Source organism: Eucyclogobius newberryi, unplaced genomic scaffold, assembly GCF_026437365.1.
Source record: "Eucyclogobius newberryi isolate DKJ021-1_F unplaced genomic scaffold, fEucNew1.0.hap1 SCAF_15, whole genome shotgun sequence".
Classification (NCBI taxonomy): Eukaryota; Metazoa; Chordata; class Actinopteri; order Gobiiformes; family Gobiidae; genus Eucyclogobius; species Eucyclogobius newberryi.
This window is the reverse complement of record NW_027315779.1, coordinates 32,447,950-32,462,856: the sequence shown is the minus strand read 5'-3', so window position 1 is coordinate 32,462,856 and position 14,907 is coordinate 32,447,950. Positions and strand designations below refer to the sequence as shown.

The following is a 14,907-nucleotide window of genomic DNA, read 5'->3' as shown; positions in this document are numbered from 1 at the left end:
TCCCCTCTCAGTCTCTCCCCTCTCAGTCTCTCCCCTCTCAGTCTCTCTCCTCTCAGTCTCTCTCCTCTCAGTCTCTCCCCTCTCAGTCTCTCCCCTCTCAGTCTCTCCCCTCTCAGTCTCTCTCCTCTCAGTCTCTCTCCTCTCAGTCTCTCTCCTCTCAGTCTCTCCCCTCTCAAGTCTCCCCTCTCCGCTCCCTCTCTCTGTTAAAATATATAATATAACATAATCACCATGTGCTCTCTGTAGACTGACTGAGCTGCTGAAGACTGTGGCCAACTCTGTGAAGAAGGAGCAAGTTCTTCCTCCTGTCATGTTGGACCTGCTCAAACTGTCTCTCAAAGAAGACACTTATCAGCTCTTCTGGACCAAAGTCATCTCTGAGGGCCTGCTGAAGGAGCCCCCGGGGCCCTCACAGTGAGTGCCCATCACTGTGGACTGTGCGTTGCGCGAGCAGTTGTGCTGAGTGCTGTTCTGTTGCAGTTACCTGAGCTTCCGTCTGCTGGGGGCCGCTCTGCCTCTGCTGTCTGAAGCCCAGCTGAAGGAGGTGCTGAGGGGGGACGTGATGAGACAGTACGGCCAGCACTTGGTCACTTCAAAGGTCAGACTCACATCATACTTTAGAATGGATGAGACCATATGATATGGTATGAAACTCATAGTACCATATTTATTGCGATATTGTAGGAAGGATCACGAAAATATCCAAGGGCCCACTATATTCAGGTTTTACTTACAATTAGTGGTGCACCGATGTGGACATGTTGGACCGATACCGATGATCTGGGGAACGCTTTGGCAGATGAGCGATATTAGGCCGATAATTTCTAAATGGTTATGGGAGTTGTTTTTTTGTATGTATATTTTTTATGAAAGAAATATACTAGCTATATAAACTATTTGATATTCTAAAATAAGCATCAGTCTGATCACACACTCGGTCTCTCCTCCTCACACTCTGTGTCTTTCACTCTGTTCCATCCACATGTGACTGTTGTTGTTACACGCACATTCAACCCATTTAATACTGAGAGCAGACAATATGCTTTAGGCAGGCTTTTGAAACTTCTTTTGGACAGTGTCATTACAGACCAAATGTTCATTTACCTTTGCGTTTTATGCTTTGCAAGTTAAAATAAGGTGATAACAATAATGTAAAATATGTGACCATATCTGCTTGCTAATGCCCGATCCCGTCAGAAGCAGGGCAGGGCCTGGTTAGTACTTGTATGGGACCACCAGGTGCCACAGGGGGGCGCCAGACACAATGTTAGTTTTAAAGGGTCTGCACCCGATTTTTTTTCTTGTATATAATTAGGCCCGAGCCCCAGCAGGGCGGAGGGCCTATTGCTCCCGCAACGCTGCCGAAGGCAGCGTTGCAACTGTCTGACCAGCCCGCATGTTTGGTACCCCGTCGCCCCTGGCAAGTACAGTGAACTAGCCCATGCCGAAGGCATGGATCATGCATACTTACTCCTGCTATGACAGAAATATTGCAGCGCGAAGCTGCAATATTTCTCCAAAAACCCTCCTGGCATCGTCCCGTACGCGAGAATCCATGCCGCAGGCATGGGCCATGCTTGTATCTGCTCAAATCAATGGAAGTCTATGGGGAGTGGGCGGGGCATCCCGACGGAATAGGGAGTGACGAGCGCGTAAGCGCTCGTAATGATGATTCCACCCCATGGCGGCATCGGGAAGGCTTAGAGCTTTCAAACGATGTATAATTTGTTGTTATATTGGAAACGGCTATATTGTTTTTGCTAAAAATATTATTTTTTTATTTTTCTTGTTCTTCTTCAGCGCTTTGAACTCTAATTTGACCTCCAAACTTTGCCCAAAATTCAGAATCGGCGAAAAATTAGATTTTTTTCTGGGCCATTTTTTTTATTCGTTAAAAAATGGCGCAACAGCGCCACCGACAAAAGTCAAAATACATTGCGCCTATGGGAGACGCCCCGAGGTCAACTTTGGCGTAAAGCTACGAAATTCGGGACACGCATTCCTCTCGTGAGGACAAAAAAAAAATTGTGGCCACGCCCCCAGACTTACCCTATGGCCGCCATCTTCCTTTGAAAATGAAAACAAGCTGAGTTAGCCATTTTGTTTACGTCAAACTTTGACGAACTCCTCCTAGGGCGTTTTGCCCACCGACTTCAAAATCGGCGGACGTCCTCTGGACAAGTGGGGCATCTAAAGTTATCCAATTTTTTGAGATGCCTTTTACGGTCTGTGTGCGGCGCAGCCGCAAAGTTGGACAACTTATTTTGGAATATTAAAAATTGCTCCCATTTGATCAAAACCAGTCCGATTAGGACCAAATTTGAATCAGTTGTTAAACTTTCTAGTTTGGACCAGATTAGGCTGACAAAATTGAAATGGCCGCGATGGCCCCCTACAGAGTGACCTTTAAATTAACATTGAAGGTCAAAAATTAGTTTTACCAAAATTGTCTAAACTTTACCCAAAATTCTATTTTGCCGTCCCGATCACAAAAGCCAATCACAAAAATGCCTAAATTTTTACGGCGTAGTCGTAGCGATGACAGAAGCCTCCCATGTTATCCCTATGGGAAAACCACAAAATCTCTCAAATTACCACATTTTTATGTTTTACACTTTAACGAACCCCTCCTAGTGCGTTTTGCCCACCAACCTGAAAATCGGTGTACGTCCTCTAGACAAGTGGTGCATCTAAAGTTATCCAAATTTTAAGGATAACTTTTACGGTCTCTGTGCGACGGAGCCGCAAACGTTTCCCAGAATTCTGACTATTTGGCCTTCAGAGTGGCCTATAAACAATAGAGTTTTTCCAAATGACATGACATTTTGCACTAAATTCTAATTTGCCATCCTGATCATACAAGTATGAGAGCCAAAGTCATATCTTGTACGGCGTAACCGTAGCGATGACAGAAACATCCCATGTTATCCTTATGGGAAAATCGCTCAAATCACCACATTTTTACGCTTCACACTTTAACAAACTCCTCCTAGGGCGATTGGCTGATCAAACTCATATTTGGGGAAAATCATCTACACAAGCGAGGCATCAAAAGTTATCCATATTTATATTCTAAGTGCTACGGTCTCTGTGCGGCGGACCTGCAAATATATGTCACAAATGGGAAAACAGCAAAATCTCTCAAATTACCACATTTTTATGTTTTACACTTTAACAAACTCCTCCTAGTGCGTTTTGCCCACCGACTTCTAAATCGGTTTACGTCCTCTAGACAAGTGGGGCATCTAAATTTATCCAAATTTTAAGGATAACTTTTACGGTTTCTGTGCGACGGAGCCGCAAACGTTTCCCAGAATTCTGACTATTTGGCCTTCAGAGTGGCCTATAAACAATAGAGTTTTTCCAAATGACATGACATTTTGCACACAATTCTCATTTGCCATCCCCAAAATAAAAGTATGGGAGCCAAAGTCATATTTCGTACAGCGTAGCCGTAGCGATGACAGAAACATCCCATGTTATCCCTATGGGGAAATCGCAAAATTTCTAAAATTACCACATTTTTACGCTTCACACAAAAATGCACTTAACGAACTCCTCCTAGGGCGATTGTCCGATCAAGTTCATATTTGGGGAGGATCATCTACACAAGCGGGGCATCAAAAGTTATCCATATTTTGATTTTAAGTACTAGGGTCTCTGTGCGGTAGAGCCGCAAATATATGTCACAAATGGGAAAAACGCCAAATCCTTGAAATGTTCACATTTATGCTTCACACTTTAATGAACTCCTCTGTGGGCAATAGCTCGCTCAAGCTCATATTTGGGGAAAATCATCTACACAAGCGGGGCATCAAAAGTTATCCATATTTTTATTCCAAGTATCACGGTCTCTGTGCGCTGGAGCCGCACATTCGACCGATATTTGTGTTCATTTGCACTGGTTAAGCACAGCATTGTACATGTACAATGTGTCGCTGTCTTAGTTCTTAGACAATTGCGTTAGCGCCATCTCTGTAAAATGCAGAGAGCAGAGTCGGAAGGCCGGCGGCCCGCGAGGGCCGTTGGATGCCGCTTGCGGCTTTAATTAAATCTGTTTTGCCCCAGCACTGATTTATTTTAAAGCTATCTCTAGGGGGGAAATGTAAACAGGACAAGTATTAAAGTAGCCTTTCAACATTAAATATTCATAATCACATCTCGGTCCATGTACAAATGTATCATATAATACATAATGAGTGCACATTCAATTCCGCAGCTAATTGGCAAAGGAGCTTCAATGATGATGAGCCTGTAGCCATCAAGTGCTATAGAATAAAATACAATACTTATAGTCATCGCTAAACCACTAAAAACACAGCATAAAAAGTCACAACCATATAAATACATTCACACGCAAACACGTGAGCACTCATTTCCCTGGAGGCTAGCGCTAGCGAACTAGCTCCGGTAACCAAACTAATGAATGAACTCTGAGTCCCTCTTGTTTTACACGCTCACTGTTGACAATGTCGTATCAAATGACAGTTAAAGTTAACCGCAGTTTTAAGTGAACAATGGGTGTTAAACTGTTAAAACGCATGCCTGAGTAGCAGCTCCGATTAGCCTTTAATCACAGAAGTGAGCGCTATCAAATAATGCGATATTTCGTGCTATGTATTTGGGAGTAACAGGAAGAAGAAAACATTTGGAGTAGGAAGTGGAAGAACTACAATTATGACCCGGGCGACATCCGGCTTTTGGCTTTATATGATTCTGTGACGTGATCGCACAAGTTGGATCTAAAATGGCCTTTCACTTGTGCAGAAGCCGGGCCGGTTCCAGCTGGCCCCCGAGATGGACACGTACGTCTCGTCCTTCTTGCAGGGCTGTGAGGACGTGGACAGACAGACGGCCGTGGTGCTGGGCTTCTCCGCACTCTGTAACCAGGGCTGCCCCATGGTGCCGCCCTCCTGGAGAGCCGTGCAGCACCTCCACCCACCCGCACTGGACGCCTATGTGGCCTGGCTCCGGAGCATGTTCCTCCAGCCCCAGCTCCACACGATGCTGGACGTGAGCACCAAGAAGCCCAAAGATGAGAAGGAGGACAGGTGAGAGGACTTTGATGTGCTTACTACAGGAGACGTGTGCCTGTTTACTGACGATCATTCTGGAAAAATATCTAATTGCATTGAGCTATTTCAATTCTGTTTATATTTTCTGTTTCTTCTGGAGCTTTAGTATTTTGGAACACAAACCATATTGATTTTTCCCCCCTCATTGATTGATCCCAATTTTTGATTGAATTAAATGTTTTCTTTAAAAAAAAAAAAAAAAGGCTTTTAATAATCTATCATTTCATGAACACTAAGAAAGTGCATATGACGGCTTTACATGTTTTTCTTATGTTTCGTGGGATAGTGCTGGTTTATCCTAGTTTTACATTACATCCAAAAGTTGAAAATGACAGTTTTAAAATAGAATCCCTCTCTCCGTGTCATCAAGTGACATTGGTTCCAAAATGCAGGGATGATTTTTTCACACTTTGGATGATAAAGATTTTTATCAAAGTCACTGCAACTGTTGCTCTTTAGGGAAGTTCAGAACATTTGAATATGTCTGATATTTATAAAGCTTATAATGCCTATGGTCTGTTTTTAGTTAATTGTAAATTGGTTTAATTGGTTCTTAGCTTAAGTCTTTCTGTAAGTCCTTCATTGGCCTCACTCTTGTCTCAGTCCAGTTCATGCTGAAGTCACTGCCTTGTCTCCTGATCTCTGCACAATATTACTGTCAGGGATAAACTCGTCTCCAAATCTAAAATCAAATCTGTCGTCATGGATACTCCCACCCAGGGGAAAGGGCTGGACGCAGCCTCAAAGTGACTTAAGTGGAGAAAACTGGGCTGTTCACTCACAAAGCTCAGGTTTAGACTCTTGTAACGTAGTAAAGGCTCAGATGTGCCTCAGCTAACCATTTTTTACATCGTCGATTATAAAAGACCAGAATTAACCTGTTACCACCCACCTGTCCGCCGGCGAACATTTTCTATATCTCAAATATTCTCTTACATCATCACTTTTATTTCCGTGGTCGATACCAGCAAGCCATACATCATTTTAAAGCTTATTTTCTCAACAAAACGAATATGTCATTGATTTACATTAAATAATATGCCCCAAGAAGCAATTGCCAATAGTTTGTGAGAAAGTCTCAACTTTTACAAACGCATGTCCTACCTGTTTGCTGTTTATGATGGACGAAACGGCTTTGATTCTGTACATCCTTGTACTCAGTCTGTCCGTAAGGAACCATTGAAAAACAATATCCACTTGTATTTTTCCTGAAGTTATCCGATTTCGAGATATTGTCAAGTAAACAAACTTTTCTTCGTTTCTCGCCGGACGAGAATGCGCTTGTCCGCCGCATTTCTCCGTCCATAACAAATGACCTGTTTGACTTATACGATAGTGTTTGACATCGATCTCTTCCTTAGACTGTTTCCTACGGAATGAGACCATCCACGAATTTTTCTGTCACCGGGTTTGTTTGCTACAGCCTCCGGAGGAAAAAAATTCGGCGCTTCCGAAGCGCGCGTCCATCTTTGTTTTTAGCCCTTAGCTTCTGCTAACAGGCACGCAGGAGACTTTGAGTGACATATTATTCTAGCCAATCAGGAGACCTTTTTCCTGATAGGCGGGACAAAGGGTTTATTTACACAGAATTCTCCCTGTTCGCGTGCGTAAGGCTCCGGGAAGGCTGTAAAGAGCCAGATTTCTCGGCAGGATTTTGCGCATAACGTTTTTTGAGTTCATTAGCCTTTTGGACGTGCATTTTGTTAGATATATGTATTATTATACCAATACAAAAATAAAATAAAAATATTATTATTTATTTTTTTTAACCTCTATATGGGAAATTCATGGGTAAACTCATACTAAAACATTTTCACATTCATTGTTTTTAGCAGTTATAATAGGTTTTAGTGGCCTACAAAACATCAAAATGTATGTTTTATGATCATAGAGGTGCTAAAATTGTAATAAAACAGTTTGGCACAGTTGGCACATATTTGGATCACTTGTTCCGAATATACTTTTTGATACAAAAAGGTCAACAGCACCAAAATGCCTGTTCCTAGAGATCTGAAACTTTACACAGTTGTTGTCAACAAGATAAACATCATGTACAGTGAACAGCATATGCACACATTGAAATATGTCATGCTCAGGACCATTACAAATTGACAATATTCAGGCGAGACTAAAAAAGGATGTTTTGTTTATGTTTGGGCCTCTGTAGTGTAAGTTCTGAAGCCCTGACAGTGTTCATGTGCACATCTGCAGAAACTAGAAGGCCTAAGCTTTCTAATGATGCATCACACTTGCATGTGGAACATAAGATCCTCTTTTAATAAGCAATGCCATTTAGGTATGTCCAACCATTGTGCACAGGGCGAAAATAGGTGGGTGGTAACAGGTTAATCAAAATAGTTTTAATCAAAATAAATGGTCAATTATGAATAATTGTTCATATACAAACCGCACCGCACTGTAAAGCACATAGAGCAAAACGGACAGATAAGTCAGTCAGTTGAGCTTTATTAAACCTGTTCAACTCATTCAGATCGACATTGTTCAACATCAAAACACACTCTGCTACCGCGGACACGTTAGCATATTCACATCAACTCTCAGACTTGCTGTGTTTTTAGTTTCTGTTCGACAAATTAAAAAAATCGTAATAAAAAATAAATGACAGAATCTTGCTGAACCTAGCAATCTCTTGCATTTCAGAGTGTTTGCTGGGGTCTGAACTACACTGTGGGTTTCTACAGATATTGTTGTTTGGAAAAGAATGTGCTATCTTTTTGATATGCTAATAAGTTCCGTATTGTAACGGTTAATTGAATATCCATTGGAAACCCCCCTCAAAATAAGCAAAAACCCTAAGAAATGTTCCCCTCTCTTGGGTGCTTGATCCTGCAAACTTCTGGTCTTGAGTCAAATGTCCTTCCTTCTCTGGGCCCACAGGCAGGGCTCTGTGCACCGGCTCAGGAAGTGGATTGGCGCTCGGCTCGTCGCCCTGGTGGACAATCAGCAGCTGAAGAAAGAGGAAAGCACGGTGATGGAGGTGTCAAGGTCAGTGATTGGCAGCAGCTCCGCCAGGGGCCGTGTGTTTGGTCTGTGTGAGAAGGCTCAACAATTATTGGTTGGATTGGTAATAAAATGATAAGTAACTTTTATAAAACAATTCCCTTTTTTTTTTTTTTTAATAACGCCCAAAAACACAACGGTTGCCTCTGAGGGCCACAGTGAAAAAACAAATTAAGCAATGTCTGTGGTGGCGAGGGACGATGTCCCAGAGTCCCCTGTCCTTAGACCCTCCTCCTGCAGGAAAAACTACAAAAAACCTCTTTGGGAAAAAGTATAAACCTGGAGGAGTTCCACAGTGAAGGAGAGATCTGACTCTCACAGACGGAGGCGAGGGAGACTGGAGCTGGAGCCACTCAGGAGGAGAATCAGTTCATCAGGAGGAGAACCTGATCTTGTGCTTCTCTGTCCTCTCCAGGTTCCTCTTGTTCCACGCCTTCTTCAGACCCACAGCGGTGTGTGCAGAGGTGCCAGAGAGTGCGGAGGAGCTGTCTGTGCCCTTACAGGACGACACCAGGGCAGCCCTGGCCAACTCCTTCTTCAGGTACAGTTCCAGGCCCTTCTCACTCTATTCAGTATAATCTCATGCATCCAGGAGTGATCCAGCGTAGAAAAAGTTTCAATGGTAATCATCTGGACAATGTTTTAAAAATATGTATGGAGTGTATTCCCTCAAGAACTCCAAGATAAATGCCATATGAGAGGATTTAAGATGACGTAATGATTGCACAAAAGGCTCAAGTCTCCAACACTGTTGCATCCCTTCAACGTTATCCCATTTTTCAAAAGCCTTGTGTGACCTCCAGAGCAGTTCATCAATTGTTCATCTTCATAAACAGTTCATCACATCAGGATGCTCCTTCCGGTGTCGGTCGGTCTCTGGGGCGGAGCTAAGAGCGGGCTCAGGAGACGAGGTAGTTTCTGACGTTCCTGTTCCATCGCCATGGTTACGGCCAACAGTAACCAACTCTGTTCAAGAAATAAAGTGACAACTTGTGAGCACTAAACCAGCATTACTGACCTGAGCAAGAAGTTACAATATTTACACCCAAACCAAAGCACAACCCGCTCCTTTAACAAGCGTCTTAAACTAACTCACGGAGCGGCTTCAAACGATTCAATTAAGCCAGCGATCTTCCCGAAGGTTCGGTCTCTTGCGTCTTTAAACTCATTTCACCGGCTTCAACTTTGCTGATGCTCCGGGCCATTGACAGCGATGTCAGTGTTTACGTCTTTTCTAGCGCAAATTTCGCGATCTATGGAAGGTTTAAGATGGTTTAGATTCTAGAACTTAAAGGATATAGAATGTGAGTGGTAGATTTTTAATGAGTCCCGAACCGAATCACCGGGGTTTTGTTTTTTTTGGACCTGAACCGAAACGTTTTTACAAGTCCAGATCCGGTCCGTCGTAGTGGTACGCATCCCTACCTGGGTATCTTTCCCACTGACTTTGGGCATTAGGAGGGATAGACCCTGGACAGGGGACAGCTTATAGCAGGGCCCTCTGCTAGCTCTCTAGGTCCCAGCTATTGAAAAAGTAGATGGATAGATAAATACTGAGATAGACAAGAGATTTTCACCAGAGCCCTGATGGGTGCCCTCTCTACGGCGCCATCTTGGAACTTCCCCCGCGGCATCTATTCATTGATAAGAAGTGGGCCGTCACTCAAAAAAGGTTGAATAACCCCGTACTAATTCTATGTCTGTGTGCCTTACTCTCCAGCCTGCTGCTGTCCCTGCACCACCTGCCCCAGGAGCAAGGCTCAGAGGAGGACGGTGCCCCCCACAGGAGGCAGCTGGGTGTGCGGGCTGATGGCAGCATGTGGATCTCTCACCTCTTTGATTTTGCTCAGAAACTCCTGCAGCAGCAAGTGGAGCCAGGCCCCGCATTTGGCCCCCTGCAGAGGGAGGCCTGGGACAGGTACTTACATTTACAATACTGTAGGTGTGGTCAATAATCAGAATCAGAAAAGTTTTATTGTCATTGCTAATGAACAGAATTCACAAATAAAGGAACTTGTTTTGGTTATTCAGTGCAACATAAAACCATGAACAATGATAAAACAACCTATATTAAATCATTACATTTTTATTTTTAAATCTGCTATGGGGTAAAAAATAAAATAAAAATAGGCTATTGACAGAATATTTTTTGGCACGACATTTGAATCTGCTAAAAATGTGTCCAAATGTTCGCGCAAAAATTTTGCACAACTTTTGAGTTTGAATTAAAGGAATAATAGAGAGAGAGAGAGAGAGAGCAACTGTTGGTTCCTTTTTGAAAAGTGCACATGTGCACACTAAGCCCCATGGGACAGTCCCGCTGCCACACGTTAATTCGTTTATTAGTGCGACAGATCGTATCATCTCTCGTCTCTGCAGATTTCTGTCTCTTCTGAGCTTGAACAGTCTTTCTCTGTGGTCATTTTGTACTGTCACTGAAGGAACTCGCTAAACACACACCGGCATATCAACCACGCATGCACAGCCTGGGAAACGAGCTGCTCTCCTGGGGACGAGACAGAATGAGGCTCCATTTATATATATATATATATATATATATATATATATGATCTGCCGTCTTAAATCGTAGGCAAAGGTGGTAATTGTTATAATAAAATAAATCCTCTCAGGAAAGTTTAAAAATACGATGCAATACAATTTCATTTCTTTTGCTTATTATCGTGTTTAATCTTATTATTGAGATTTTCCCCCTCATAATGAGTCACGATTACAGTAATTGTGACTCTAGCAGACTGAGCCGCTCGGAGCAGAGTTTGTCTCACACTTTCAGTAATCTAAATATGTTTTAGGAACGTATAATGAGAATTATTAGTAGTAAGCTGGCCTCCTGCGAAGAACATTTTATAGCAGCAAATATAGTAGTAAAAAGCAAATCAAGTTTCTCCCAAACTGCCCTCAAAATCTCATGACAATATGAGATTGTTGACCAAATGTGAGCATCTGTGACTTTTCAACTAAATTATGGATGAATGAGCTCTAAAAGTAGGCTACAATATAAAGATGGTCAAGTTGCAATCAAATGAATGTCCAGAATGTTCTCATCATGTGACTGTATCTCTTGGCACACTCGGATGCAAGAACTAAAAAGTAGCGCCTGAAGCAAAAGGATTTACCCAGCCCTGCACTAGACATATTTCCTTTGTTCAGTCCATTCATTGTCTGATAAATTGAGGATGGACAAGTGTGTTCCTTCCTTCCTCATCAGCTCGTTCAGCTGGTGTGTGTGAACCTGTGTAAAGTTGGAGCATGTGTCCTCAGCCTGCTGGTGTCAGTGTCCAGCCTCAGGAAGAAGATGAAGAAAGCTCAGAGCCCGGAGAACAAGGCTTTTCTGCAGCTCTTCCTGCTGGTCGCCATGTACCTCTTCAAGGTGCTTCCCTGCTCTGTGCACCATTCTGCTTTTCGATGTGTGCGAGAGTCTAAACAACCTGTGTGTACACTGTGTGTTCCGTGTACTGCAGGCCCCTGAGGAGCTACTGGACATAATCTGCGACCTGCAGAGCTGTGTGGAGCGTGCCCAGAAGAAGAAGCGGCGCAGCAAACCAGGTAAGGACTGGGATTTAGGGAGGAATATGATGGTCATCGCATCATTTTGTTGAATTTTGGATTTGAGAGAGCCACGATTTCAGCACAATGCACCATCCATGACAATCTGCACCCACACCCAAGAACCGGACTTACATTGTAACAGACATGTGGAAGGTGGGAAAAAAATCACATTCTGACTTAATTTAGAAATGGGCAAATTTACTAGACTTTGGACTAGATGAGATAAGATCATGTCCTAAATTCTGCTGTTTTGAGATGTCTGCTTCATTCCATTAGATTAGACTTTTTTTTTTTTTTTTCACCAAAGTGTGTGGTTGGTTTTAGGAGAGGACCAGGAGCCCGCCTGGGTGGAGGTCCTTGTGGAGCTGCTCCTCTCGCTTCTGTCTCAGCCCAGCAGACACATGCGGCAGGTCTGCAAGATGGTCTTCTCCTCTGTCTGCCCTCATGTCACCCAGCCCGCCATCAGCGCCATCCTCAAAGTAAGTCCCCTCTGCTCATTGCCCACGTGGGCGTTGAAGTCCCCCAGTAGAACAACGGAGTCCCCGGTCGGTGCACTGTCCAGTACTCCTCCCAAGGACTCCAAGAAGGCCGGGTACTCTGCACTGCTGTTCCAAAGTGGGAATAATGACATTATTCCGAATCGTGTTGAATCAATTCGTAGGCCCTGAATTGAACCGAATGGTGAGATTCCTGCCTGACCCTGTGTGTGTTCACTGCTCAGGTCCTGGAGCCAGAGCCAGAGGAGGCGGACAACGGCCTCCTCATCACCGACGATGAGCCAGGCCTCAGCCGAGAGGGCGAGGAAGAGGAGGAAGAAGAGGAGGATGTGCAGGTGAGAGAAGAGGAGGAGTGTGTGCAGGTGAGAGAGAAGGAGTGTGTGCAGGTGAGAGAGAAGGAGTGTGTGCAGGTGAGAGAGGAGAAGGAGTGTGTGCAGGTGAGAGAGGAGAAGGAGTTTGTGCAGGTGAGAGAAGAAGAGGAGGAGGAGGAGTGTGTGCAGGTGAGAGAGGAGGAGGAGTTGTGTAGATGTGTAAGTAACTGCACGTGGTTGGAGCTCTCACTCCCCTATAAGGAGATTCCGATACAATTCCCTCATTATAATACGTATCTCGATACATTTTTGGAAAAAGGGTGTTAAAAATGTATTTGGTCATGTGTTTACTCAAATTCTACTAAATGTATGAAACTTCATGTTTATCCACAAAGCTCTTATTTATAAATCCATTCTGCTCTAATAACTTCATACATCCAACTGATCCAAATCCTTCTCACCTCGGCCAGAGGAGCAGCACAAACAGCAGATCAAAAGTACTATTCCAGCCAGTTTAAAGCCTACGGGCCACAAAAATAAAAGTCAAAATTATATATATATATTCGATTAACTCGAATAATCGTTACAGCCCTTTAACCCCATGTAACGATTATTCGAGTTAATCGAATAATTCGATTACAAAAAAGCTTTTATTATTTCATTGATTCGATGCTTCGTTTAATTTACATATTTCATTAAAAACACGTGAATCTGTGGCGCTCGGAACGACTTGTGGCGCTTTTGTTTCCCACGGAGCTTCTTCCTGAAGCAGCTGAAGCACAACAGAGAGAGCAGCGTGTTTTAAACTCATGAGTGTGACTCATGGATCTATTATAGGTGCGACCGGGAAGAGTTTTGTTGTGTAAAAGAGCAGGTGCCGCGAGCTGCCACCACTAGTTCCGCGCCCCGCCCGCCCCAGCACCCGCGTCCTTTCCGCGTCACCGCGCTCCACACTCTGCTTCCCAGTCACACTCGTACGTTTCAAACATGCCACACGCTCGTCTGCAGCGCCTTGAAACAGCAAATACATTTATGGAAACAGCAGGAGGAGCACGACCGTGTTATAATAATCTGATGTGAAACAAAGTCCGCGATGACGCGGAGCCAACGCCGTAAAGTGACAAAATGCAAAATGTAGAGCCACCGCTCCAAACACCAGCATCACTGTCCCACACACAATGTTTTACAAACTAATGTCTTATTTTAAGTTATGTGACAGAAACGCACATGAATTCATACTGTAACTGTTACAGTCTGGTTAATTAGCCCTTCATATATTTTCTTTATATATTCTTTATGTTCAAACGGAACACTTGGACTGGTGAAGTGAAATGTTCCTGTTTTGGGGACAAACTTATGTGAAATTAAGAATAAAATGTGTTTTTTTTAAGGCAGAAACTCAATTTGTTATTTATTACAATGAACTATAACGTTTATTTAAAAAACAATTTAATATTGTTTTAAATGGTTTACGGATCGATACTGAGTCACAGTATTTGTATTTAATTTCTTGGAGTTATAGGTAAGTGCTTTGTGGATAAACATGACATTTCATACATTTTCTTATCCAGAATAAAAACATGACCCATTTGGTACATTTTTAAGACCCTTTTTTCAAAAATGTATCTGGATATGTATCGTATTGCGAGGGTCGTGGCAATGCCCAGTCCTAGCCCAAAGTCACTCTAACTGGAACAAGCGGTAGAATGAATTAAGATGTTATTTTGATACATGTATTTAGTTGGTTTAATATAGTATAATATACCGGAAGACGACGTGCTGATGTAGTTCTGTTGGTTTCTCAGGATGAGGGTTCAGACTCGGATGATGCAGAAGAAGGCGATGGTGATGCTGATGACGACGGGGACGCTGATGACGATGAAGATGAGAATGAGGAAGTCCAGGAGGAGGTGGATGCAGAGTTCCGTCTGCGCCTCATGAAGGTCCTGGAGCAGCAGAACGCTCTGGTCAGTCTCACGCTTATAACATTTGCATTAAGGCTGGAACAAATGGAACAGAGACTTGAGAATAGTACGAGCCAAAAGTTGGGAGCTAACAAAGCTAGCACTGCTAAGGTGTATTTGGAGTTTCCACCTAAGATAAGATAAACCTTTAATATCCACACAAGGGGAAATTTCGTTGTTACAACGCAGTAGAAACAGGAGGAAAGGACAGAGTATAGAAGTTTCAAAACACACTCTTAATAGAACTCCTATGAACAAAAAACTCTTAACAAAACTCCTCTCCTATCTTAATAGGGAATGAAGGGGGGGGGAATAAAATAACATAGATAATAAAAATACAAAATAAAGATAAAAATCAGATAATAAAATAATGATAATAGAATAAAATAAAGTAATTATGCAATTCTTCAAAATGTGGAATTAAAATAAGGTGATAGAAATGTAGTTTTCGTCAAATGCCCTTTAAATGTTC

General features: G+C 43.0%; 1 protein-coding gene across 3 annotated transcripts in view; it reads left to right on the top strand.

Annotated features, from left to right (window-relative positions):
* Window positions 1-14,907, top strand: part of mybbp1a (MYB binding protein (P160) 1a) — a 36,715-nt gene that overhangs the window by 7,300 nt on the left and 14,508 nt on the right. For 2 of the 3 annotated variants that reach the window (XM_072446980.1, XM_072446982.1), the window contains exons 7-17: window positions 247-414; window positions 481-598; window positions 4,768-5,051; window positions 7,974-8,081; window positions 8,512-8,637; window positions 9,817-10,014; window positions 11,376-11,484; window positions 11,576-11,660; window positions 11,988-12,142; window positions 12,385-12,495; window positions 14,277-14,438. In XM_072446980.1, coding sequence (XP_072303081.1) covers window positions 247-414; window positions 481-598; window positions 4,768-5,051; window positions 7,974-8,081; window positions 8,512-8,637; window positions 9,817-10,014; window positions 11,376-11,484; window positions 11,576-11,660; window positions 11,988-12,142; window positions 12,385-12,495; window positions 14,277-14,438 — 1,624 coding nt within the window. The remainder of the gene's footprint in view (window positions 1-246; window positions 415-480; window positions 599-4,767; window positions 5,052-7,973; window positions 8,082-8,511; window positions 8,638-9,816; window positions 10,015-11,375; window positions 11,485-11,575; window positions 11,661-11,987; window positions 12,143-12,384; window positions 12,496-14,276; window positions 14,439-14,907) is intronic. The other variant, XM_072446981.1, reaches the window with a different exon arrangement.